We start from the raw sequence: 26,100 nt of genomic DNA on the forward strand, positions 1-26,100 counted from the left end.
AGTACGTACGTACCAATGATTGTATATATTTGGTCTGCCAGAAATTCTCTGGTGTGCCCAAAGATGTACTGGAAAGATGGTGGGCAACCAACCCCTCTCATTGATGAAGTAGTTAATCGACTGTATTTGTCTAGCGGGAGTAAAGGTTAGAGGTTGAAGTTGAAGTGTCCGGCAACAGATGCGCCACATGTGTGAGAAGGTACAATTTGTTAATAATACAATCGATACGATGTGTTGTTGACTTATGTATGTGGGAAATTAAAAATTTAGTGGAACTCTTAAAGTTACATGGTGTCACGACTAAGGTACTCATGCTCTATATCGGCTACATGGGAGCTAAAGCATCAACGTGGGGTCAGTTTCATGTTAGCCAACAACTTGCTATTCTGCCTGTAAACTAAGAGATATGCATGAATTGTTCCACGATAGCTTGCATTCTTGTTTTTATTTTTGAGTGGTAAGGTCAAGGTCTTAAATATACGACTGCCATGATTTTAAATGTAGCTAATTTAACGCTAACGTCTAAGATTCAGGATTGGACTAATCACCAGTGCCTTGAAAAACATTAGTCATTACCGTTAAAAATATAACATAAGTGTTTTGAAATAACTTTGGGCAGCATTTTAATACATATGTTCTGCATCTGAGTTGGTGTTACGTTACGAGAATTGCAGTAATTATGTCTCCCGCAGCGTACAACAAAGATAGCACATGTCGGAATATTGTAGTTAAATGTCTCCCTCTAGTGGTTAGAAGGCTGAATTAATGTAACAAGGCGCCAGACACACGCCTGGATTTGGGTGATACAAAATCTCAGCTTTGATATAATTTACAAATTATATAGTTTACATATTTTGAATATATTATGTATTTTCAGTGTGTGGATTTTCTCCCTCTTCTAGGTTGCATAAATTATGGCTGCCATATATTCTGGCATTCATCTGAAACTAAAGAGTCCTCACACACCTTGGGCAGACAAACTGAAGCTTGCTAGATTTGCATGGATATCACCACAGTGTGTTCTTCCAAATAAAGAACAAGTAAGAATGTTGATCTTTCCTTCATGTGCCAGTTTGATCAAGCAGAGACTACAAAAGAAAAAATGAAACACAACTTTACTTAGCCATGTATTATGGACTCTGGATGTATTCTTTTATTATACAACTAATATGTTTTCAGCATTGAATCTGACCAGATGTTTTCAGATTAATCTTCTGTTTTATCAAATGGATTGCTGTGACATATTTTCAAATGTTCTAGTAGAACGTACAGTCGACCAACTACCACACAGAGCGAAATAGTCTGGAACCATTCCCTTTAGGATGTTATGTTTGTTCAGGTTTATTTGTTTGTTTGTTTGTAATATTTATTCCCCTTCTTCCCCAGGTTTTATTCGACTGGACCAGCCATGCACTCACTCTCTTTTATAGCAAGAAAATTGACTTGGCACAGGATGTAGTGGAAGGCTTGTGGGTTTACTTTGATGATATCATACACAGCAAGAAACTACAGAATGTCCTGAGTCAGGGAAAAACCATCAGCTTGCGGATAACAGTGGCACAGGTATTTGCCCTAGTGTATCACTTACAAAAAATGTGATTTTGCAGCTTTTATCACTGCAGCAGTTAACTATTTTATTCTTCTGTTTTTGTAATTTTGCAATTCAAAATGTCGTCATTTGTCTTCGTCTTTGCAGGTGATTAATGACCGAGTTGTTGAGCAAAACTCTGGCCAGCCCTCCGCCTCTTTGGCCACCGTGCTGAGCTGCCTGCGTGGCATTCTGTCCTCGCCCGTCCTCTCGGTCACCTACACTGCCAAGTATGAGCTGCTGGGAGAGCTGCTGGCACGGCTCAGCCACCTGGCGTGCATCCGGCTGGGGCCCCAGCCCAGCAGGGAGCCCCTGCCAGCCCACGAGCTGGAGGTGCTGCAGCTGACGCTGACCACCTACCTGGCGGTCCAGCGGCAGCAGGCCAACGCCAGCCGCGTCTTCGCCCAGGTGACGACTCACCTCCTCCAGCCTCTCCTCGTGCTGCGCTACCTGCTGTCCACCAGGACGTGGGCGGAGGAGGACGGAGACGCCGCGCGGGTCAGGCAGCACGTCGGCAAGGAGATCCGCAGCAAGGCGGACGCCGTCCTGCAGATGGCGCTGTTCTCCGCCGACAGCTTGCAGTCGTACAAGGACGAGCTGCTGCCCTCCTCCACAGAGGAGCCAGCGGCGGGCGGCAGGAAGGGCCGAGCGGGGAAAGGCCTGTCCACCCCGCTCACCACAGTCCTGGCAAAGCTGTGCGCCCCGGGCTCCTTTGACCCCGAGGTGTTCTACCCGGTGGTGTCCACTTCACTTCCTCTGCTCTTCAAGTTCGCATTGGATGCCTTCTGCAAGGGTGGCGAGAACAAGCTGCTGTGTTTCCACCTCATGACCAGGTTTGCGTGCGCGCTGGACTTCAACGACGACGGGACCCTCAGAGAGACGTTTGACGCGGGGAACTGGAACCTCGCCCTGCTTGCTCTGGACAGCCTCCTGACCAGTTGCCTCGCCGGGGACATTTACAACGTGGCGGCCGACCGCATCCAGCACGGCGAAGTGCAGCTCAAGTTCTACCGCGGTCTGACCCAGCTGCTGTTCAACAACGCGCAGACCGCCACGCCCGCGTGGTACCGCTGCCTGAAGACCCTCCTGGCGCTCAACCACATGATCGTGGAGCCCGACCTGGACGAGCTGGTCTCCGCCGTGTGGGTGGACGCGGACTGCGTGGAGCCCCGTGTGCGTAAGGCCCGGGACGCCCTCATCTCGGCGACGCTGACCATCTACGCCAAGCTGCGGCAGCTGCCCAGGCTCTTCGAGGAGCTGCTGAGCGTGGTCTGCCGGCCGGCGGTGGACGAGCTGCGGCCGCCGCTGCTCTCCGAGGCCGTGGGCGAGGCGCTGGCCCTCTGCCTGCTGGACACCCCGGCCAGCCAGAGCCTGGAGCTCTGCGAGCTCGTCCTGGAGCGGCTCCAGAGCGACGTCCTGCCGGACGCCCGGGACCGGGACGGCGATGCCGCGCTGAAGATGTTCGCGCTGAGCGCTCTCCTTCACGCCCTGCTCTTCAGCCTGAAGACGCTGGACAACGCCACGCCCCTGCCCGTCGTCCGGCAGACGCAGAGGCTCATGGGAGAAATGCTGGCGGCGCTGAAGCCTCTGCTGGAGTGGCTCAGAGGCGTGCCGCCCTCGGGCTCTCTCTGGGGTCAAAAGGTCAGAGAGTCCAGCCTTTTGCTCACCTACACCTGGGTGGAGGTGGACTCCCTTTTCCAGATGCACTGCAGTAAATACTCCCTCTCCGGAGACAAGGCTAGCAGTGAGGTCAGCGAGCCAGCAGATGAAGGCCTCTGGCTTCTCTCTGAAGCACTGGTCAAGGACTGGGAGCAGGCGGCACTGGACGGCTATAGCCCTGTCAGTCAACTTTTCCAGAAGTTTCTGGCCTTGCAGATGATGAAGAAATTCCTCCTGAGGAGCGATTTTGCCACAGATATTATTAACCTGGATGTCCTCCATAATGCCACCCAGTTCATAGTGGGTCGAGACGAATCGTCGCCTGCCGAGTTTGACCAGCTGTGGGATGGTCAGATCAGCAGTGTGGATGCTGATAGCTACCCAGCAGCTCACTGGTATCTGGTGACAACCAACCTGCCTCTCATTGCCCCATTCCTCACAGATGAAGATGTAGCTTATTTAGCTAGCATGCTCCTGACATCAGTGCTGCATAATGATGCTGAGGAGAAGGGAGACAAGCAGGGGCTGTGTGTTGCTGTCATTTCAAAGCAGCTCATAGACAGTGCGCTTCTGATTGAGTTGCCTGCTCTCTACTCAGCTGTAGTGCGGGGCGTCACGCAGCGCTTGACACAGATTTTTGACACGCGGCGTGTTGGGAGCGTTTGCCCGTCCCTTCTGAAAACGGATGAGGAGTTTAGCAGCGAGGGCTGTGACACAGAGGTGATGACAGACGAGTCTGCGGGTGACGGAGGTGTGGATCCGGCAGTTGTCAAGAGACTGGAGTCTGTCGCTCAGCAGATCTTGACCGCACTTGGGTCAGGATCACTGATGGACCTTTCTGTGGCTCAAGTTGACGACCTTGTACGCGTGCTTAAGGTCAGCACTGCATTAAATGTGGATGGAATGTCCCTGAAAGACTATTCTGAGCTCTTCCTGATCACGTTCATGATTGTCACGTGCACGCAGCCTTGTAGTGATGTTGCAATTCATGTCAAAATGGCTTTCCTTAGAGATTCCTTCTGTTTCCTGACCTCCCTGCTGACAAGGAGAAATGCCCAGGTCATCCTGAAACTAGCCCGCGGAAGCAAACTGCTAGAGGAGGTCGTGACCTCTCTTTTCTCTCGCGCTAACAAGGGCCTGTTTGACGACGTCAGCGAGACAGACTGGTCATCTTTCCTGCAGGCGGTGCGCTCCTTCCTCCAGAGCCTACTGCAGCTGATCATTGAGCGCAAGAGCAGCGTGCGCCTCAATCTGGAGCAGTTCGCCTGCTTCCTGACGGTCCAGAGCGAGGCAGTGACCACTGCGGCTGCCGTCACCACGGCGGCAGCTGCTGGCGGCGACCGGCCGAGGCTTTTATCCCTGCAGCTGTTGCTGGCCTCGCTCGGCACGGCAGCTGACGTCATGACCTCCAGCCTGGGTAAGAGCAAACAGCTGGACCAGACGCTCGTCCAGCTGCTGGGGAAAATTCTCACGGTCACAGAACCTGCCGTCCAGGCCAGCCTGATGGTGGCGGTGGGCGGGGCGGCCGGCCAGGCCTTCTCGGTGGACATGGTGGCAGGTATGGTGCGCAGCGAGCTGGCCTGTCTCGCCCACCAGGCGGAGGAGGAGGGGACGCCAGAGACGGAGCGGCCCCCAACACTCGGCCACATGGGACTGTACCGGAGCTGCGGCATGCAGATCCTCAAAGAGCTGTGCCCTGCCCCACGCCCCATGGACTTCCTGTTGTCATCTCTGCACTTCCTGTCAGCTTACTACAGTGCCGTACAGAAGGCCAAGGAGCCCGGGATCGAAGACCTTTTTGTGGACATTTTGCACAACGTTCACAAATTATTGTCAGGTACTAGCCTACATTTGCAAATGAAAATAATTACCTCAACACATTATATGCAAGTCAAAACATTCTCCTGCGTTGATGGCCCTATGCCATAGAACAAGCATGCAAAATCAAATTACACTTGATAAATGTTATCCCATTATACCCACATTTCCTTTTATCAAAAATACCCGGAATTCAGTTACTTTGTTATGCAACTCTACTAATGGAAAAAAAAACAAAACAACAATATGAAAGGAATGATTATAAGCGTTATTCACATATTCTGTTATGTGTGGTATCAAACATCATGTCACAGAGGCAAATGAAATGTCCACTTTCAAAAAAGGGAGGCTTTGGCAGTAGCATGAAAACTCCAACAGACTGACAGTGGTGTTCTCCCCAACCCTGCTCGTTGTGTTAGAGATTAATCCTATCCTAAATAGTAATGTAGTCCTGTCTCTCATGTCTGACCATGATTGGGCACAGCGGTCAGCTTCTTGTCCGGGGTTGAATTTTGCTCCAAGCCTCTCTGAATAGATCATCTATTTTTCAGGAGCCATAATTATCTTCTTTTACTATCAATTATTCCACAACTTCCAAATGTTTGTAAACAGTTATTGTTTCCGAACCATAGATATAGTCTTCTGCCAAGACTGGAGACGCATGAGGCAATTCTATGGGTGAAATACAATAGGAGGGCAAACATGTCCACAGTTGTGTGGCCCTTCCACTATGTCTACTGACTGTGTCCTGTTCAGTTGTGTGGCCCTTCCACTCTGTCTACTGACTGTGTCCTCTTGTTCAGTTTGAAATGTCCAGTTGGATTACCAATCACCACTTCAGCCACACATGCATTGCACATGTAATACAAGCACATGTGTTTGTGTGTGAATGAATTTGCTTTCAGTTTTTTTTTTTCATTTGTTTATTTTCTTTCTCGTTGTTTTTCTCTTTCTGTCTCTCCTGCACAGCTTCCTGGTTGTCTCGGGCAGAACTGGAGCAGCTGCAGACTCCAGTGAGGGATCTGATTGGTGAGCTGTTGGCCACGAGCTCCCTGGAGCAGTTCCACTCCCTCCTGCTGCTGCTGAGGGAAGGCCTGGACGTGTCAAAGGTCACCGAGGGCAACCACAGGGTCAGTGCAGCTCTGACAGAACCTGTCATGACAAACGTTGATCTCATTACTTTAGTCTCAGAAATGCAGAAATCTGATCTAATGTGACAGCTGTGCTGACAGATAAAATGTCAAGGCTCAATCTGGCATTAGTTGAATTTCAAATGAATGCATACAATTGTATCAAAATAGTTCTTCATACGGTAAGGTACAATTAGAAAAGATGTATATGTTGGTGTGAAGATGTTATTTTTTGTACTGTATCCTGCTTATCCAGATAAGTAAAGTTGCAAAAGGGCAAGGCCCCTTTGAAGGGTCTAACATTATTTGTGACACTGAGGTGTTGAATCACCCAATTTTCTCCTTGTCATGTCGTGTCACTCCAGTGACAGTGGAGCCGTCACAATATTATGAGTCCCTCACAGCTTCCGACAGACAGCCCTCCTCTGCCCCCTATAAGATGAACTGTTGTGTGTCACAGGAGGTTTTCTCAGCGGTGACCGTCATCAGGCTCCTCGCCAGCTGCGGGCTCCCAGAGTCCTGCTCCAAGGCATTCTGGCTCATCGCCCCTCAGATCATATCGGCTCTGGTTGTGAGTATTTACAACTTTTTTTAAAAACATCAGCAAAATAACATGTACACTGTTTCAGTTGGGTGTTTTTATTAGATGTAACTTGGTCTCAGATCGCTGCTTTTATAGCTCCTGGATGAATGCCCTTGTGAATAGAAAAAAGGGCGTTTTTATGAAATGGCGATTTAGGAACTGTTATGGATTGCGTGTAGAAGAATATACATCTCCCTCTGCGATGATTGCTGTTCCAGGACAGATAAGCCCAAGCACTTGGACAGGCCTGTTGCAGGACATTTGATTTTAGGTAGGAGATGTAACTGTAGCACAATGTGTTTTTAGTTTATCCCAGGAAACCCCAGGGGCTGAACCAGGCACGGAACAGTAATGAAACGCAGCTCTTTTTTCCCTCTGTTCCTTTCTCAAGCGAGTGAGATGCGTCTCTTTGTGAAGCACATCACGCCTCTCCTCTCCGTTCTGCCGCATCCTTGAGGCCGCCGAGGCGTCCGAATGCGCTCGGGTGGAAATGCTCATCTTTCCGACGGGCAGAGCCCAGTGCTGGAACATGCCGGCCCACAGCTCCCCCGTTCCCCCAAGCTCACTTCCGTCCTGTCACTCAGCTCTCGCGGCGCGGCCAGGAGAAGGACGGGCTGTCCCACCAAAGTGCCGCCTGTCCGCTTCCATTAAGCGGCGCGTCTCTGTTAGTTTTCAGTTCGCCGCGAGCGCAAAACAAAAACAGAAACGCGGCATCGATTCCTCGAGCTGTGTGTGTTTTTTGCTGAAGCGCACAAGCATTATGCATGCCGGTGTACGCACTACGCCGGCCTGACTTTTACTGAGTCTAAATCCGTCAGGGCTCAGATGGGGGCTGCTGTAAGTTTCATGTTAGCCGCTAGAAACTCATCCATATGAAATGGGATCTGAATCTGGGAGGTTAAGTACATCTGAAGGAACAATATGCAGGGCTATAAAGAGATAATGAAAGCCTTGAGTCTACTGTAATGCTAATGTAAGGGTTTGTATACTCCACAGAGCACTGACACTAATTAGAAATGAGGTGGTTCTGCTGCAGATGTGGATCTGCACTGGATCAGAGCCAGAACTATTCCAACGGCCAGCTGTTGCGCTTTTTTGACCAATGCTTTTTGAGCATTAAATAAAGTGCTGATTCTCAAGGCCTCTTGTTGGCCACTGTGACAGCATGTCAGCACGTCAGCTACTTTCATTAAAGAGGCGTGTGTGTGATCATTTGGCCATTTCTCCTCTGGGTCTCTCTCTCGCCCCATCTGTTCGTTCTTAATCTCTCTTAACACCTCGTTTTGAAACTCTACCCCACTAATGAAGCCCTCTTTTCTAGCTTCTGTGAGATTGCGTCCTGTGTAGTTGACTTTGAACTCTGAATAGTATTTGGCTGATTTCACAGTAGCGTACATGACTTGACATTGTGCGATTTTGTCCTCAGTTCATAGTGAAGGAGTCTGGGAAGGAGACATCACTGATCTCTGCTGTCACCGTCCCGGCACTGGAGGCTTTGGCAGTTTTACTCCGTCAGGGGGAAGGAATGCTGTCCAACCCACATCATGTCACCCTTGCTCTGGGGGCCGCACAGTTTGTCCCTCTGGACCACCTGTCCGCCCAGGACTACCATGCAGCCTTTGAGGCCATCCATGAGGTGCTGTTTGCCATCATCCAGTGCCATTCACAGGTGAGTACAGTATTGGATTATTGGTGACTCCTCTTGTAGACTCGGGAGAATCTGAAAGACGGAGACCTTTGTCTCACCTCTTTGTGCACACAAATTGCATTGGAAAATGACATTTTGTTTCCAAGTTTTAGGGAGCTGGCTTCAGGCAGTTAGCTTAAGCAGTTAGTTTTGGCTAGTCTACTCTCATTTCAGTTTTGTCCCATAGACAAGTGTCAGTGATGTATGAGTGTGCTGGAATTTTGGGTTACTGTGGTCATCAGTAATGTGGTGTATGGAACTGAAGCAATTGGGTATTGTTGCATTTTTGGTCCCGGATGTGACCACCACGGAAATGTAAATCAAACATGTGTGTCTGCGCATGAAAGTCATTTCAGGGCAAAGATCTGTTGACAATCATGACAAATATGGGTCATTTTCAAACACAAATACAGATGGTCAAGCTGGAAAGATAGGATTGTATCACTTAAGATGGAGCTTCATACACTTGTAACCTAAACATAGCCTTAGTGTTGCCTCCTGACTTGATTCCACTGTACCCTGTGTCCTGGGGTCCAGAACCCATGAGTGGCTGTTCTAGCTGCTTCAGCTTGTTAGCTTTGGGAAGTAAGTACAGAACATGGTAGTACTTGGATGTCTTTATGTTTAATGTTTGTTATGTTTATGTCCATAGGGATTTTTCACCAATAGAAGGATGGTTGAATACTGTGTATGCCAACACTTTAAGTCTTGAAGTTTAAGTTATAAACCGTAGTTGTCACTTGTTGCCAAATATAAGGGTTTGATTTAATAGAGGTGTTTTGATTTTGTCAAGCTTTATGTATTGTGAACTCATTAATTCAGGTTGGACTTTTGAGTTTTTGTTGGCAAGCTGTGCCATGCCAGATTTGTTTTTTGTTTTTTCGTTAACAGTGCAGCATGTAGTATTCCTGTCAGAACTGACCTGTTTAGGCTTACAATAATGACTTACACCTGCACCTAAAATGCAAATGACTGCATAAAGTCCTAAAACAAACAAGATGTCTTGTTAAATCTCGTCTTTGTGGTGTCTTTTAGAGTTGAACTGACATCGTGTTTTTTTTTTTTTTTTTTTAAAAGCACCTCATATTGCACCTTTTAAAGAAATCCAATGTGGCTTTCCGGGCCAACAAAACAAATGACTAATTTTCTCTTCAGTTCTTGCCTCCCATCTTAATATTTTTCTCTGGTTTTGTGGGATTTAGGAATTCCTCCCTTTAATCACGCTTTTGTCAGCTAGAACGAGTGAATCACTGTTTGTGTTTGACACTGTGGTGTTGTTCTGTCGACACATCGTCTCCATAAAAATAGGATCTGTCTTTCCAAACATCTTACTATGTGATTTAGAAATCCCTCCCTCCAACATGGGTTTTGTTTTTATTTTCCCTCTCCTTGCTTCTCATGTCAAGAGACATTTATTTTATTTTATAGCGTTATAAAAGATCTAGATAGTGAGACTGGAGATCTAAACTCCTCCAGTTGTGCCTACATGTCTGGCATGCCTGGGCTTCTTCCTGAGGAGGGCAAACTGGAGATGAGAGCGCTTTGTATTTCTCTCTCTCTCTTCCTGGTGTGCATTTGGATTTGCCTCAGCCTGTCAAATCCATCACCCAGCAAATCCATCAGAAAGTGATTTGGTGCAAATATTTTGTCTCGACTGCCTTGGACTCATGGACTGGCCTCTCCGGAGAAGGAATCTGTTGGCTCATTATGGAAATGCCCAGAGGATACGTGGACTGGTTATGCAACCCCCCCCCCATCTTTCAAAGTCATCTCATTCCATTCCCCTTACCTTGACAGTGGTACTGCTCAGACCAGTGTTGGCTTTCGCCAGTCATTCACTTCAAGATCCACAGTCATCCTGGTGGACTCTCGGGGATGATGAAAAGTTGTCTGTACTGCTTGGCAGTGTGTCCCAATCCTCCCCACTCTAGTTAATGATGTGTCTTCACCCATCCAGCTGCCAGAGTGTGCTGCCAGTCAGCTCTCCGGAGCGTTTGGACAGTATGGTTTCTGCCGGCTGTGTCCAGTTAGCACCTCAAACCCATTCCCCTGCTTTTTTCTCACTGCCTCCAAGGTAGAGTAAAGTTAGTCTCTTGTCTGTTCAGGTAATAAGAAAAGTACTATTTTCTAAATGTATATTAGTCTTACGTCCATATCAGCTACAGTGTATTAATCTGGACGAGAGTTTGGTTCCCATTGGCTATTATATAGACTCCATTGTGAAGTTAATAGGTATAGTGTACCTGAGTGTAGTGACTCAGGTAAGGTTAGTTTCTCGTCAGTACTGGGTACAAGGTGTCGTTGGTAACAGACCTATTGTGTTGACTCTTGCTAAGTGCGTAAAGTTAAAGGTGCTCTAAGTGATGCTGGGTAACGTCACTTCTGTTGACTTTCAAACAAAACAGAGAGCTAGCTCGCTACTTCCTCTCCCTCCCTCCCCGCACTGCTCCGGCAATTGAAACTCTCCTAAACGCCAAGATCTCGTCTGTGATTTGCTGGAACAGTTTGTTATGTTTTCATGGGCTAGGTTTGCCCAGGTTGTTTTTGTTGCCGTTCTTGGAGCCTGGGCTGTCCACAGAGATTGCGTTTTTTTACAGTGTATTCAGGACACAGACAGCTAGAGGTTGGCTAGGGGCTGTTTGCAGTAAGTGACATAAAATGTTTAAGCCTAAAAAACGTTTGGCATTGCTTAGAGCACCTTTAACCTCTCAGGTGCCAGCTACAGGGTGTTCACATTCATGAAGCCCTCGGTCACACCTCCAGCAAATCATTGTGTCTGGAAGGCGTTCTCATAGTATGGCGAAGGGACAAGTAAGTGGAGGCAGATGTGGGAAAGAGAGAGAGAGGGAGAGAGTGAGAGGGTACAATGTTGGCAAGGCCCCTGCCGAGCGCATGGAAACCATTACCACGCTCGCTGCTGCCCAATGACTCACAGGCACATCGAGACACTTGGGGAAGTGTGGGCAAGTTCGCCTGATTCTCACAAGAACCTGGCGGCACATGGCAGCGCTCACTGTGATCAGAGCTAAAAAGCCGCACAGCATGGCACCGCTGCAGAGTGGCTTCTGGGGGCACCTTTGACAACGTTGCCGCTTAAAAGGTGCCGGGGCTCAGATCCGAAGCTTTCAACTTCTGAATGTTCTTGACTAATTTATGTGAGTCGCTCACAAGCTATTCACACAGTAGTGACTTAAAAGGAAATATTAAATGTATTTTTAAGCAAAAAAAGCACAAAGTCACTGGTAAGTGTTAGAGAGACATTGCAGCTTTTATCAAAAGCTACTGAAGTAAGTAACTGGATAACACTATCAAAAACACTATGGGTTGGCAGATAGCTAGAAAAAGCATGTGTGTTTTATCGCTTTCAAATTGCAGTCATCCAAATGAATATGAGGATACCATAAAAAAACTGTCCAAATATTTTTAAATGAAGCTCAAATATGTTTTTAGACCTCATCTGCTTTCTCATTATCTGTATCCCCTTGCCATAATTAAGGTCACATTAAAGGGCACAACAATCAACATATCATTTTTGTTCCCCCATACAGCAGGTGTCACTAACTTCTCCAAATTTTGATGTTTTATTTTACCTTCCTCTCGACGTCTAGGTGATGCTGACTGCAGCTCCAGCCTTCTTGAACTGTTTCTACCGACTCGTGGCCTCCATAATGTCCGAGGGAAAACAGAAAGGAGAGGTGGACAGAGGTATGCTTCTCCAGCCTTGCCTACATCTTAGAATGTCTAAATCTCCTCATGCCTGACTCACCCACCACCGGCCAGTGGAAGAGGAACATATGGCAGATATAGTTAGTATTTCCACAGTGGAAGATGTACTGTATGTGTTGAAGAAAAAAGAGCATTTATGCACACGGCTCATCAGAACCAGTTATGAAACTGAATTATGTTACTCTAATGAATTCTGTTATGACATATGTTTCTCATCATGTCATCCACTTCAAGGGCCTTTAGCTCTCTCAAAGCTGAAGTATTTATTTGGCCCACTTAGAAGTACATCCATCAAGTTCAGTTTAGATCATATTTCAGTGTATTGCTGTGCCTATGTCCAGTCCAGGACCCTTTTTTCGTTTTATTTTTCTTACTTGTCAGTCACTGCTGCTCTGCAAGGGTATGTGTTTACTCCTAATGTAATCTCTTCCTCACAAAGTTTGTTGTCTCTTTTATTCTGGCCTTGTGTGTTAAAGTGAGCTGCAATCTTAACATGTTTAGCAGTGTTGTGTCTGGTGCTCTTGTGTGAAGTTGTCATGTCGTCGCCCCTGATTTGATAAGTCTCCCCAACTGACGAGCGCATGGCTCCAAGTGTTTCGTTCCGGAGGTTGACTCCAGGCCTGCCATGAGTCCTCTCCCGGACAGCCTGAGAGCATTCCCAGCAGCTAATTAAGCCTTATTGTGCATGCGCTTATTATAACGCAGTTGGACCGTGGAGCAGCACCAAGGCTTGTCAAACAGATGACCAAAAAAACAGGGGGCAGTTGGGCTGCAAATTGGTTGGTACAGGTCTGACTGCAGTCATAGTTTTTTTTCCAGGTCTCATTATCAACTTTTTAAACTGCCTCCTGGTTCTGAGGGCTGGAGTTTTGACGCTCGTGCACACACACACACACACACACACATAAAAACAGGCTCTTTTACTTGGGGCCTGTTTACCTGGAATGTTCAAAGCTCCCTTTATGGTGAATTTTTTTTTTTTTGGGAGTCTCAACTTTCTTGAAGGAACGAACACATACAGACACACAGACACCTCTCCCTATGGTTTTGTGGGTTGACTCAAACTCTGTAGAGGGAGTCACAAGGACGTCCGATTTTTGTCTTGAAAAGCCTTTAGAGTCCCCCTTCACAGCGTGGCTTCACTAGCCTGGAAACTGGACACCTTTTTAATGTCCCTGATCCATCCCTGATGATTAGGCTTCTTTTTTCTCTCTCTTTTTTCTAAGATGAAAGTGACTTGCTTCAGAGAGACTTTCTCTTCCACCCGTTATCACTGAAAACCCAGGTCTGTACAGTAGACATCAAAGCCCAACTTGCACACCGGAGGCGTCACGGCGTATTCCACAAGGGAGCGTTTGTTTTTTAATGTGCTGTTTATTACAGCACAATTTTCCAAGGCTTCGTGGAGATCATTAAGAGACCATTGTTGATGTAGTGCCACTGAATTTGTTTTCAAGTGAAAACAAGCATTGTGTTGTGGTCTCATCTACACTGACGTTTGTGAGGGGCAAATGCGTTATCTGCCCTCATGCATGCATACATCTGTACATGCATTATGCGTATATGTTTCCATATGATGAAGGGGAAAGGAAACTAGTCACAAAGGCAAGTTTGTGCTGTGACTCATCTCATTAGCGGTTGCCAGTTCTCTCAGGGTGTTCTAGGCACAGCATGTTGTTTTTTCGTCTTCACTATGATCTTATTAGACAAGACAATTTAAAGTGCGCCCCCTATCTTGGTGGTTTGGCGGTTCTGTCGCGTCCCCCTTTGATGAGCTGCGGAGTTCAGGTTCTGTCCCTCTTGTGCCACAGCAGCAGAGAAGGACGGCGGAGAGCTTCTGAAGTGCGCTCGACTGGTGGAGAGGATGTACTCGCACGTGGCCACTACCGCCGAAGGCTTCACGGTCCTCTCGTCCTTCATGGTGGCGCAGTACGTCAGCGATCTGCAGAAGGTAAGATCTGTGACGGCATCAGATTTCACTCCGGTTTCGTTGCTGTGAAATATTTGCATTGTGTTCTTTAAACACGACATGCAAGAGAGGGGGAGAGAGTTCAGCTGCTACACTTTTTTACAGCAAAATTCCTTGACCGTCTAGTTGCACCTTAAAAAAAGGCCTTTATGTAACAGTAATCCCTTTATATTGCCTATGTGGAATGTACTCTACATTTCCCTTTCGAAATCATGAAGTGGCGTTTTGTTGAAGAGCAGTCTAACCATCTTTCTCCAAACAGGCCGTCCCACTGAAAGAAATAGTCATCATCTTAATGTGTACCAGCAGTTAACCATTTTATTTTATGGCCTTTGTGGTGTTTAAGAAATGTACCGACATGTTAAGTACTTTCTTAGGCACTTTCCCCCCTCCACTCTTTCTCAGCCACGCTCTTTTACTCACACTCTCGCTCTTCCACAGTCACACCTTTTCTCTCTCCACACACACACACACACACACACACACATATATATATACACACACACACACACACACACACACACACACACACACACACACACACACACACGTGCAAATTCATGCACACACACACACACACGTGCAAACGCACACCAGAAAACACACACACACACACACATGCAAATTCATGCACACACACACACACACGTGCAAACGCACACCAGAAAACACACACACGTGTACTAACGCACGCACGCACGCACGCACACACATTGGCATTCCCTCTCTTCCTCAGTTTCACCCCCCTCTGCCTGCTTGGCTCGATGACTCCGCGCGGCTGGTCTCTGTTTCCTCCGAGGCCTCATACTGCACCCATGAAACGTAACCCTGCCGCAGCTCTCCCTCCTCCCTCACGCGTCCCTCCATCCCCATCACAAGCCACTCTCCCCATTTCAAATACACACACAGTGCAGGCAGGTTCAGCACAGCTTCCCCCCTACCCAGGCCCGGAGACACGCTGAGTCTCGGAGACAAAGACACTCAGAGACTTTCGAAAGCCCAACCAGTCGGCTCACAGGTGCCGTCGGTGTGTGAGGCGCACCTTAACTGCTTATTTGGCTGGCGTCTGGAAACCCTTGCCAGTAAGTTACCCAGTTTCCACCTGGCAGAACATAACGTTCCACTCTGGCTTAAAGCTCACTTTTGGTTTGCGCAGGTGAGGGAATAATGATGAGGTGGGTAGGGGAGAGTGAATAGGATTGTCAGTAGCGCAAAGTCACAGTTTTTGTAAGTTAGTTTTCGCAATGTGAAGTGCTCTTCAGGCGAAAGACTCCTGTCCCGGTGTTTCAAGGAACTGTCGGACCACTAACATTTTCAGTGCAGGGAAGCTACAAACTAAAATCCCAGCCAAATTGAAACCAGATCTTCATGCCGCCAGTCATCTAGAAGGAAATGGAAAAGAAGAAATGCATGCCCCCCCCCCACCCCAAGGGAAAAGCGTGTGTGTGTGTGTGTGTGTGTTAGATGTTTGTGAGTTAACACAGTTAACGTTTGTTGGACATGGAACGTTGAGCAATTAACCATCTACTTGCTCTTCGCCTCTTCTGAAGGTGACCCTGCGTCCAGAAATCAAGGCCCACCTAACCGAGGGCATCTACAGCATCATGGACCTGTGCGCCGAGCGCGACGTCAAGTTCCTGAACACCACCCTGCCACCGGGGCTGCGCGAGGTGTTCAACGAGCTCTACGGCAGCTACCAGCACTACCACAAGGCCCAGAGACAGGGAGAGGACAAGTACACCGCCTGAGAAGAAGGCATGAAATTGGGGCATCACAGAACTGTGTTATGGAAATCATGTACAATTTTGCAGAAATGTAAATAGCTTTTTTTTTTTAAATGTTGTATTGGTCCAGAGAGACATGTCTTGTCTCCAATAAATCTCCGCACATGAGAAATGTGCACATGCTGTTTTCATTCAGACTGTGGTTACTTGTTCTTGTTTTCCTCTCAGAGATGGCCCAACAATGTGATTGCATCTGGAGATTGTTTCCAAATGATGGAGAACAAAGGGGTGATCCTCCCAAGCCTTCACAGGGCCGTGAGACACCGCAGTACCAAACTTGGATATGCAGTCCTCTTCACAGCTCATTAAGGCGTGATTTGCCATTAGCCATGTTTGAGAAAGATGGCCTCATTATGTTTTGTGTGATATAGCCTTCAGTCCCTAGTGCTTCCTCTTTCCTGACACTGATAAGTGGTGTAGGTATTTTCATAACTGAAGAATTCTTTTGGTCTGCCCTTTTCTAAGCAATAATCTGTCATCGGAGATAATGTTTTTCCCTGGTCATTACCATCATAGAAACAGTTTATTTTGAATAGTGTTGTAGATTTGATTTGGGTGTCCTCCAAGTTGTAGCTCCCAATCAAAATTGTGAATTAATGGCATAGCTTTCCCAGAATGCTTCCACTTTTTCAGTGTGAAACATCTGATTTGGATTGGTCATGGATGCATGAAAGCTTACTTCATTTGGTAGTCTCATTAACACTCTGGCATTTTCTGAACTTCAAATTGTATCAGTTTTTGAGAGTTTGTGAGTTACGTCATAATCCTTCATCACAATTTCTATTATCACAAAAAAAGCATCTGGCGTGGCACAGCACAGCACCACACCCCATCGCACACCATAGTGTTTTCCACTCATTTCCACAGATGCCCTAACTGCTTATAGACTCGTACATGTATGTCGAATGTACAACGGTCTTCCTGTGAGACCAGCACACTGTGTCTCTTGAAAACAACTACTTCAGCAAGTTACAAGGAATGCTGGTGCCACGTTGTACCTAAGGATCTTACACACACACACCTCCACTAGGAAAAGATAAATGTGTATGTATGGAAATTGCAGGATAGCCTGCATCTCTATGATTAGGGAGTGAGACTGACTCTGATGATGATGATCATGATTATGGAGTAAGAGTCAGCTTTGGGAAGTAATGAGCCTTCACCACTCATTTCTACTGGCTCCCAACCAAAGAAACCCATCTACCCCCACCCACCGAAGACTCCCCAGGCCTTCAGGAAGAGCTGATCTCACAGTGAGATCGAAATGACCATTGCTGTCTCTAGGTGTCCAGGAACATAGGAGATCCTCAAGGTGTGTTTGAGGCCTGACCTGATTTTGTGTGTGTGTAGACGTAGGGAGAGAGTGGTGTAGATAAGAGTATTCTCCAGACTCCAGGCTTGCTAATGAGATGTCAGGGAACACTTAAAACAATCACTCCTAATCTGCCTCCCAGGGCAACTGTGAGATGGGGCCCAGGGGTGCACTAAGGGAGCTGTACTTTAGTGGCACACACTGGTGCCTTCCTCCCATTCCTGCTCCTCTTGACCAGTGAAGGCAAACAGACATGCTGTACCCAGTACCCAGAGCGGTAGAAATGAAACAAGGGGGAGAGGGAGAGGTTGGGGTTATGCAATCTACTCAAGGCATGCTACAAGAGAGTGATATGGTTGGGGATTTGGTTTGGGTGGGTGCGTGTGTGTGTGAGAGAGAGATGGGGGTTGTGTGTGTTTGAGAGAGAGAGAGAGAGAGCAAGCAGGAGTGATAGAGGTAAAAATGTGGGTTTAGTGTGTGTGTGTGTGTGTGCTTTCTCTTGCCTCAGCCTGGTTCTTTAGCCCCTCTCCCATATTTCCTGCAGCTGCACAAACTGGGCCAGCTCTGAGCTCAGCCATAGGCTCCTCAGAGTCAGTGAGCTGAGTGACACGGTGAGCAGCTCGGGGGGGTGTAGTCATAACACCACACACAAGCGGAAGACGAGGGGAGCGCCCGTGTGTGTGTGTAGATTGACTGTGGACATGCCTTGGCACAGTATAGTGCACCGTATAGATGGAGAGCTAAGGAAATTACGTCTATCCTATTCCCCTACAGCAATTTGAGTGTCATAGCCAACCATCCATTTTGTACTGAGAAGGGGCCACAGATGGTTTGGTTTGCTCACTTTTGTGAGGAATCATTCAAGGAACCACTTCTCAAACACACATCACTGTGTGTCACTCACAGAAATAATAGTTTTCTCCTGAACTTTGTCCCTGCACAAAGGAAAGCAACAACATCGATAGTGAGAGTATTACTTGTCTTAAAGTTGTCAGAATGCAAGGTACCATGTTTTAGCCAAGATTTGATTGCAAGACCGCTGGAGTGGAAAGCCCATTCGTGCTGGTATACATTTCCTCATGTAACTTTAATAAAAGAGGTGCCTTCAAAGGCTTTAATCAAAGACTCGTTTGAGGTCTAGTTCATAAAAAAGTTTCACTGATGTATAAAAATCAGTCAGTCTTTTCAAATGTCCTTAGTGTTACACACAACCCACCCCATTCTGTTATGATACTGTGTAAATTATGATATTATAAATTATGATACAGGGTATAAAAGGCTGATGGGAACTTTGTTGTGGCAGTTATTGCTATGTAATATTTCTGAACTGTGTTTGGTCGTAATACACTTTCAGCCTGATATACTGAAAAGGTGCAGCGATGAGAGCCAAAATGATTGCTTTGTAATGTCTGGCTTGATAGAGCCATCAGCTATGTGAAACCATTTTGGGAATGCGTGCAAAGTGAGTTTTAAATGGCACGAAGCCTAATGATGCCTATAGATGGAGACTTGACTTTAGATGGAGACAAACTTGACTTTTGCAATAATAAATTGTTGATGAGACTGTGTTAGTTAAGGCACTTTCCCCCCTTCAAGGTTGATTCCTCTCAGGCCTTTATGCTGAAAGACCTCACAGACTTGGCCCCTATATGCAGATGTCTGAGAAGCTTACAAATGTGGTTTCTAATTTAGTTTTTTATATAACTTTCATAACCTACAAGCAAGTTTCAAGTAGTTTCCTGTATAATAATAAAATCAATAGTAACTTATTTAAATATATCACACAGACAAGCACATGTACTATGTGAAATAAACCTGCTGCTGCTGCTTTGATCTCTCTGATGCATTGATAGGGTCTTCTTAAGATCACCATTTCCACTTTACCCTGTACTGGCTCAATGGCTCAGAACAAGGCTCAGATGTTCATTCGTTGTCAAAAAGGTCCTTCTCCAAAGAATTTCTCCCTCTTCCCCTTGTCCCACAGAAGTCTGTGCAGTCTTCTCATCACCACCACCACAGCTAATTAGGCGAGTATACCTGAATTCATTCTTCCCTTCACCTGCCCTCCTGGCTCCTATACATTAGCCCTAATCACACCTACAGAGACTTTGGCTGGATCCTCTGAGCAATGCTGAGGCCATGGCCATCTTGTGATCAAAACCTGTTCTTCTATAATTTTAATTGCGAGTGCTCAGAGCCTAGCCCACTTTGGAAGGCTCTAGAAGAGTGTGGGGAGGCTGCTGTCGCCAGACTTAGTCTATTGATTCTGCAGCAGATAATGAGTTGCAGGCAGCTCTCAGCTGTACTGGAGCCAGACGGGAACTTTAGGAAGACAGACTGAGACAAACTGTCCACAGCATGCACATCACTGAAGCCATGATCACTACTCAACCAGTGTTTTATAAGTGACTATCAAAACATGGGATTACGTATTCATGACAAAGTATATTGCTTTGTCTAACCATTTAGTTTCTTACAACACTGTTTCAATCAAAAGATTTTGATGGTAGGTTTAATCATATTTGATCATGGAAATGACCTTTAAACATTTATCGACTATAAGTTTCTCTGTGTAAGCCGTATCCATACCATGTGGCTTCCTGGCTTAGGTGAGATGAAAGACTACACAGACCTGTCCTAGATGCAGACATCTGAGAGGCTTACCAATGTGGTTTCTAATTTAGTTTCATATTTAGATGCTGAGTGAACCAATCCTTATAACCATAAAGTAGTTTTCCTGTATAATAATAATTAATTAATAGTAACTTATTAAGTAATATGTGACCAAGACCAATTGCCACTTTATAGATTGAAATAGAGGAAATATCAATTCATGCAGACAGGAAATACAATATTTTTGTACTTTACTGCAGATATGCAATATTTTGGACATGAAAATATTTTTGCACTGCATTAGCCTACTTCATAAGACGGCAGTATAACTGCAGCCCAGCCCAGAAGAGTCTAAACTAGCCTACGTGCAGTCCTAATAGATCACAGAGTTCATTAGCCTACCAATTTGCCTATGCATTTTGCTTGTTAATTCCATTCCCCTCACTGACAGCATTTCTGTTTATTGTTTCAGATTGCATCCGTTTCATTACAAAAATCACCCTAAATCTTGTTAGATAGATAGATAGATAGATACTTTATTGATCCCCAGGGGAAATTCAAGTTCTGTCTCTATATCAAACGAATGAATATCATGAGCAGCTTTAGCCTATATGCATGCGGGTCTGTCTTATCTGTATCGAACCAGATTTATTTATCACGCTTAAATTGCAGACTCGAAACAACGATTCCTCTGTTGCTGTAGCCTACAGTTAGACGGGCTAGCCCACCTCCTCATCTCTCCTCCTCCTTTGGTGCCTCTGTAGAGCGTGATTGGATTAGAATCTGTTACCCTTTCCCCTCTAACCCGGTGATGTTGGCTGTTTCCTGCTCCTTCTACACGGCTGCAGCTGGAGCCTTTGAGTGCTGCTCGGCAAGGAGCAAACGCTGGTCACAGATCGGACAACTTGAGCTTTAATCAAAGCAAGCGATCCTTAGCCCCACTGATTTTTCACATTTCTTTCATAGCGATGCGGAGAAAATCAAGGATATTATTATGTTTCGCCGTCCTTTGGGTGCTTGGTATAGCATACTATTTCTACTCGGGAACAACATTGAACCGAAAGGTAAGAAAACCTCTTTGGTTGGTGGTAACTTATTGATTTTGCGACAAGCATTTATTGTAAGACTACGCTGTGGCTCGTGATATTTTGCATTTTACTAAATACAAAGGGGGTTGATCACGGACACTCACCTAAGTGACTAGTGGTAGAATGTTGGAAAATATTTATTCTATCATTAATATTACAGGAATTTGCTGTAAGTGTTAGTGTCGCTGTGAGTGTATTTTAATAGGCGTTTATTTGCACGAAAGAGGACGGCAATAATGTTATCGCGAGGTGCTCACGGCGCCGCTCAGTGCTGCTATCAGTTGGTTTGCTGTGATTGAATTTTAAGAAGACAGGTCTCCAAACTGAAACGTTAGCCAACTAGCTAACATAGCTAACGTGTGCTAATTGTGAGCTTTAGTTCACTGAACACCAAGTCCAGACATTATTCCTGCCGGCGATGCTTATGATGAGAGTGAAATTTAATTGTTTTGATCAGAGTATTCCAGGAATGAAATGGAATTACGTTAGAACACACCGGTCGATTTGTAGTGAACGGAGGGATCTCATATTGTTACTGAGTTTTAATTTAAGATTTGAAACCAGTATGATAGCTTGCTAAGCTTACCATTGCTAGGTTAAGTGATGAATGTTAAAGTCGGCTGAACTTCGTAAGCAAGATCAGCCTATTCTCTTTGCTGAAAGAAGCCTTTGTAGTCTCGGCACGAATGGCACAGTCAGTGTCACTATTTCGCCTCTCAACCTACTGTCAGTTAACTTGGCTGTTTTTTTCGGCGAATTCAAACATTGGTGATCTGTTTTGTCTAGTTAAGACAGACAACTTTTTGCATAGGCCTACGTACACCGTTGGCGATTAGCGAATGTGTGAATTGTGACCATCGCATGAAACCGGTATGAAGCAGTAACGCTGTCGTGTAGCCTACCATTTGGAAAGCAAACCACAGATCATCCGCGGATATGCGACGTGACATTGCAGTCATTGTGACATTACATTTCTCATTGTCCAGCTCTTCAAAGAAACCTGAGTCTTATTGTGCATTTCTTGGGGACAATAGATTATCTTAAAGTGACTGTAGTCTGTAGACCAACGGCACATTGTATGTACATTATGTCCAGGAGCGAAGACTTTGTCGACAACCGTTGTAAGCAACTCTAATTTAATGAAGCATCTCACACACGCATCTAAAGTTAGTGGCCAAAAACACCGATACCTCCACCACAGATGATGGCTCTCCATGCACTAGCAAAGAAGGACTCGGAGCAAAGTCCTCCAAGCAGCAAAAGCTAGATCTTTCTGCCTCACAACAAAAATCTATGACACAGGCTGAAGTCAACCGTAGGTCTGTTGATGTACAATATCTTGAATTTCCCCTTGGGGATGAATAAAGTATCTATCTATCTATCTACCTCTAGGTCATTAGGCTACTCAATGAACATGAAGCTTTGATATCTGACTGTAACAGTCTAAGAGTCTAAAAGTGCAATTCATGTATAAGTTCCACAAGGCATTGCAAATGTCCCTTAAAAGACAATCTTTAGCCTAATAGTAGGCCTACTGGTAGTACTAGACTGGTAGTGTCAGGTGTGGGTAATGCGTTGGGCAATTATAGAATAGAATATGTCGGAAGTTCAGTGCATATGTGAAGGCAGTTATTGTTTATGTCCTGTTGGGTACTTTCCCCTCAAACAAATTTGTTTTATTACCAGTGTTGGGAACGTTACTTTAAAAAAGTAATTAGTTATAGTTACTACGTGTTCCAAAAAGTAACTGAGTTAGTAACTGAATTACTCTATGATAAAAGTAACTCGTTACCAGGGAAAGTAACTATTTGCGTTACTTCAATGAATTTGAAGTAGTGCTTATATCTCCACCTTGAAAATGCCAACTTTTCACCGGATTGCTCCTGACCTCTGCTGTTTCGTCGAATCTCTATTTTAGCTGGTGCTGTGTGGCGCGTGTGCTGGCAAGTGTGTAAAAACACTGGCTCTGATTGGCTATCATGAAACATGACTCTGCCTTAGCCAATCATAATCGCTTATGTCGTTATTAACCCACCTCCTCACTAGCTGTGAGCCAGGGGTGCGTTCGGATTACAGTTTATTCAATCAATGCATAGTAACGCACCGCATTTAACGTCGAGTAACCTTAACGGCGTTGTAACTACGGGAAAGTAATTAATTAGATTACCCCTTTACTGAAAAAAATAATGTCGTTACCTAACGCCGTTTTCATTCGTTACAGCACAATCTTGATTATGTTCCATTACCAACATGATTGCCACTCTATCTGTGCTAATTATGACTTTCATCAGCAACCAAAAATAGCGTGCAGCTTTCTTTCTGTGGCCTCTGTCTTTCTTTCCGTCTTTCTTTCCTCTTTTTCTGTACTTTTTGCCTTTGTGTGACTTTCCCTGAGCGAGAGGGGAAAGCACTGCCCACATTAGTGATTCTTCCTATCTGCATCACCAGCTGTTGTAGAGAGGCTCCGTGAGTGGCTGACAGGGGTGCAGCGTGGCTGAGTGTCAAACAGCTGGGTGGCAGGCCGTCAGCTGCAGGACCACACTCAGCTGCTTGCCGAATCCCTCACATGGGGCCGAAGTAGTTCCTGTTGCTGCTTCAGCTTGCACCAGCTTGGGCGTCTTTCGGCTGCATTGAAGGGATGATCTATTTTTATCCACCCTGCTTTGATGTGTCCAGCCGCAAGTGTGTCTGGAGGACTATACGGCTCGCCGGACAAGGTACTTGTTTGCCAAAAAGTCACCAAGGCTCTTGTCAGCACCGGTGGTTGCTGATGTGACTCGGCTTTTCCGCTTGGAAACTGTGTTGGTTACACAATGTGCTTCCAAGCAGATGTTAAAAGCGTTTGTCCCCATCCTTGCTCACAAGAAAATGAGTTCCTGCACTCCCCTGTTGGAGGGTGGTGGTGGGGAGGGGTGGGGGTGCAAGGAAAAGGAGGAGGAGGGTGTCCTTGAGACCCACATCTGAGGTGACAATGGCTCAATGTAAAGTAAAAAGTAAGAAGTCATGACAGGTTTTTTTTAGCCTGTCTCTGTTTGTTTAGTGGCATGTCTGCAATTGGATTCGAGCAACAAGCTGCTGTTCCCTCATTGAGTGCCTAAGAAGAGAGGGTGTACGGGGGAGCCAGCTACTTGAGTGTGGTTGATGTGATCTTCACTGTGGCATGTAGTTATTGACAGTCTGATCACTGCACCTGCCCCCTCCCACCCCTAGCCATCTCAGCAGTGGGAGACGGCAGGGGTTGTGAGAATATGAATGTCCTCTGGGTTCACAGTATGCTCAGTTCTTGGTGTACATGCCAAAGCCCTAGTGTGTGGACATCGGAAATGTATCAATTTGCAAGTCAGGTTACATCCTGGGGATGGAACTCCATGAGAGCTGTGTGTGTGTTTGTAGGAGTCCTCCATATTTCTATTTTTTTTTTATTAGGCCTATTGCTTCTGGCTACAATGTACCCACCTGGAAACCTCCATACCTCTGAGCTGATATTCCCTAGCCTGACGTTGTCATACTCAAATTCTAGTCAGAATATGAGTCTGATACTGCTCAATTGGGACGTAATTATGGAGGCGTGTTTCAACCGATACAGGGGGGGAATGCCTCTGCACTCAATTGGATAGACCTAGCCAATCAGAGCAACGTAATAGCTTACCGTGAGGTGTAGGAAGAAAACACACAAACCATCCTTCTGCTCCTATATTCCCTCCGTTTTTAAAAATAATTCTGTTGAACAGTGATCTGCTACAAACATGTTAAACAGCTGGGAAAGGCAATGGTTGCAAATCCCTTGAACAGGTGGTCAATCAGAGATTTCAAACGAACGAGGGAACATGTCGCAATGCAACAGTGCTGTTTTCCCTTGATGAAAGTGAAACCACCAGTTTTCGCACATCTCAACTTTGGCCAAAGTTTTCAGAAATAATCGTTTTCAGTGATACAAACCCATTAAATAATATGATTTTTTTTTCTTATGGGGTCTTAAAAGCCATGTATCCTTCTAGCCACAGCGTTTCAAACATAAACCTAATCTAAGCGTGCTCAGATGACGTGATAGACCAGGCGCTGTTGCTCACCTGTCCATCATCGTAAAGCCTGATTTGATTGGTCCGCCCGATTTATGGCGAGCATACTTCCACCACAATGGAGCAATGCCAGACCGAACTTCCCGTGGGGCGGGAGTAAGTTCGGAATGGCACCCAGGCTAGCTATTCCCCTTTTGTTGCTAAATTACAGGCACTTTGCATAATCTCAGTGGTAAAGTCTTAATTGAAGGCTTGCTTTTAGTCATGCTCAAATATATTATGCAGAGGGCATGGCATGGATAATGAATTGCCAGAGAGAGCAGCTCCTATGGATAACATTAAAAAGAAAATTGCATACCACAGTTACAATTGTCAAATCACAGAGACCAATGCTAGGAAATAATGTATTTTTGTGAAAACAAGTACTAGAAATTTGTCAGGAGGTGGAGACGACAAGATTTTACTGAAGCGGCCACCTCACAATTCTCTATGCAGGAAAAACCCTGTTTATATTTTGATTGATGTGCAGGTGCCATTGTGTCAACACATGGCTCCAGTGAGACCTGTCCTTAGATAGTGGCCCGTTGTTCCAAGAAGTGGTCTCATCTGAGAGCGAGAGGCCATGTTTAACCTGTGGGTGAAAACATTCAACCATGTGGTCAGCACATTGCATTTGATGAGCCTGTTCTCACTGACCTTTGGCCAGCAGAAGATTTTATGTGCGACCATAAATATGTTTTAAAGAGCTGTTTCAGCCTCAAGAAACCATTGCCTCTGAGGCTTTGGTGTGGTAACTACCCCTCGGTTACAACCTCACGTGATGTTGCTGAAGTAGGTTGAATTATGAGGAACTCCGTCGCCCTCTTCAACTTCGTTTCTCGGCCTCTTCACCTTCGTTTTGACAAAGGGACATCGAAGAGAGTCACACTTCATTAAAAGGAAAGCAAAAGGAAAGCATTCAGAGTCACACTTCACTTGATAGTCCGCCCACTAACTTTATTCTACAGATGCTCAGATTATCAACAAACTATCTGTTGACTACAATTTATAGTTAAGGTCAGGGGTTGTATGTGGTTGCGCTGTTTCGCTGATGTTCAGTGATCGTTCAACAGCAATTTTAGTCT

The 26,100-nt window shown here is 45.9% G+C and overlaps 2 protein-coding genes across 5 annotated transcripts in view; both read left to right on the forward strand.

The window, feature by feature from the left end:
* The first annotated feature begins 56 nt into the window (after positions 1-56).
* On the forward strand, positions 57-16,079 carry urb2 (URB2 ribosome biogenesis homolog). 3 transcript variants are annotated; one of them, XM_048270462.1, is made up of 10 exons: positions 57-199; positions 903-1,040; positions 1,387-1,563; positions 1,697-5,084; positions 6,035-6,195; positions 6,656-6,766; positions 8,205-8,447; positions 12,074-12,170; positions 14,006-14,142; positions 15,711-16,079. In XM_048270462.1, exons 2-10 carry the CDS (start codon positions 915-917, stop codon positions 15,906-15,908), a joined length of 4,638 nt encoding a protein of 1,545 aa, XP_048126419.1. In that variant the 5' UTR covers positions 57-199; positions 903-914; the 3' UTR covers positions 15,909-16,079. The 3 variants fall into 3 exon arrangements, with proteins under 3 accessions (XP_048126419.1, XP_048126416.1, XP_048126418.1); XM_048270459.1 differs by having other exon boundaries at positions 59-199; positions 14,003-14,142; XM_048270461.1 differs by lacking the exon at positions 57-199 and adding an exon at positions 238-354 and having other exon boundaries at positions 14,003-14,142.
* Positions 16,080-20,562: 4,483 nt separating this feature from the next.
* The window catches only part of galnt2 (UDP-N-acetyl-alpha-D-galactosamine:polypeptide N-acetylgalactosaminyltransferase 2), an 85,817-nt gene continuing 80,279 nt past the window's right edge, over positions 20,563-26,100 (forward strand). Inside the window, exon 1 of one of the 2 annotated variants that reach the window (XM_048269821.1) lies at positions 20,563-20,933. In XM_048269821.1, coding sequence (XP_048125778.1) covers positions 20,838-20,933 — 96 coding nt within the window. In that variant the 5' untranslated portion in view covers positions 20,563-20,837. The remainder of the gene's footprint in view (positions 20,934-26,100) is intronic. The other variant, XM_048269822.1, reaches the window with a different exon arrangement.

This window comes from Alosa alosa, chromosome 18 (assembly GCF_017589495.1).
Source record: "Alosa alosa isolate M-15738 ecotype Scorff River chromosome 18, AALO_Geno_1.1, whole genome shotgun sequence".
Classification (NCBI taxonomy): domain Eukaryota; kingdom Metazoa; phylum Chordata; class Actinopteri; order Clupeiformes; family Clupeidae; genus Alosa; species Alosa alosa.

What these genes read in the sequence shown, in the direction of transcription:
- urb2 (XM_048270459.1), top strand. Translation starts at nt 915, where the DNA reads ATGGCTGCCATATATTCTGGCATTCATCTGAAACTAAAGAGTCCTCAC. An exon ending in TGCGGATAACAGTGGCACAG is followed by an intron (nt 1,564 to 1,696) that starts GTATTTGCCCTA and finishes TCGTCTTTGCAG; the next exon opens with GTGATTAATGACCGAGTTGT. An exon ending in TCACCGAGGGCAACCACAGG is followed by an intron (nt 6,196 to 6,655) that starts GTCAGTGCAGCT and finishes TGTGTGTCACAG; the next exon opens with GAGGTTTTCTCAGCGGTGAC.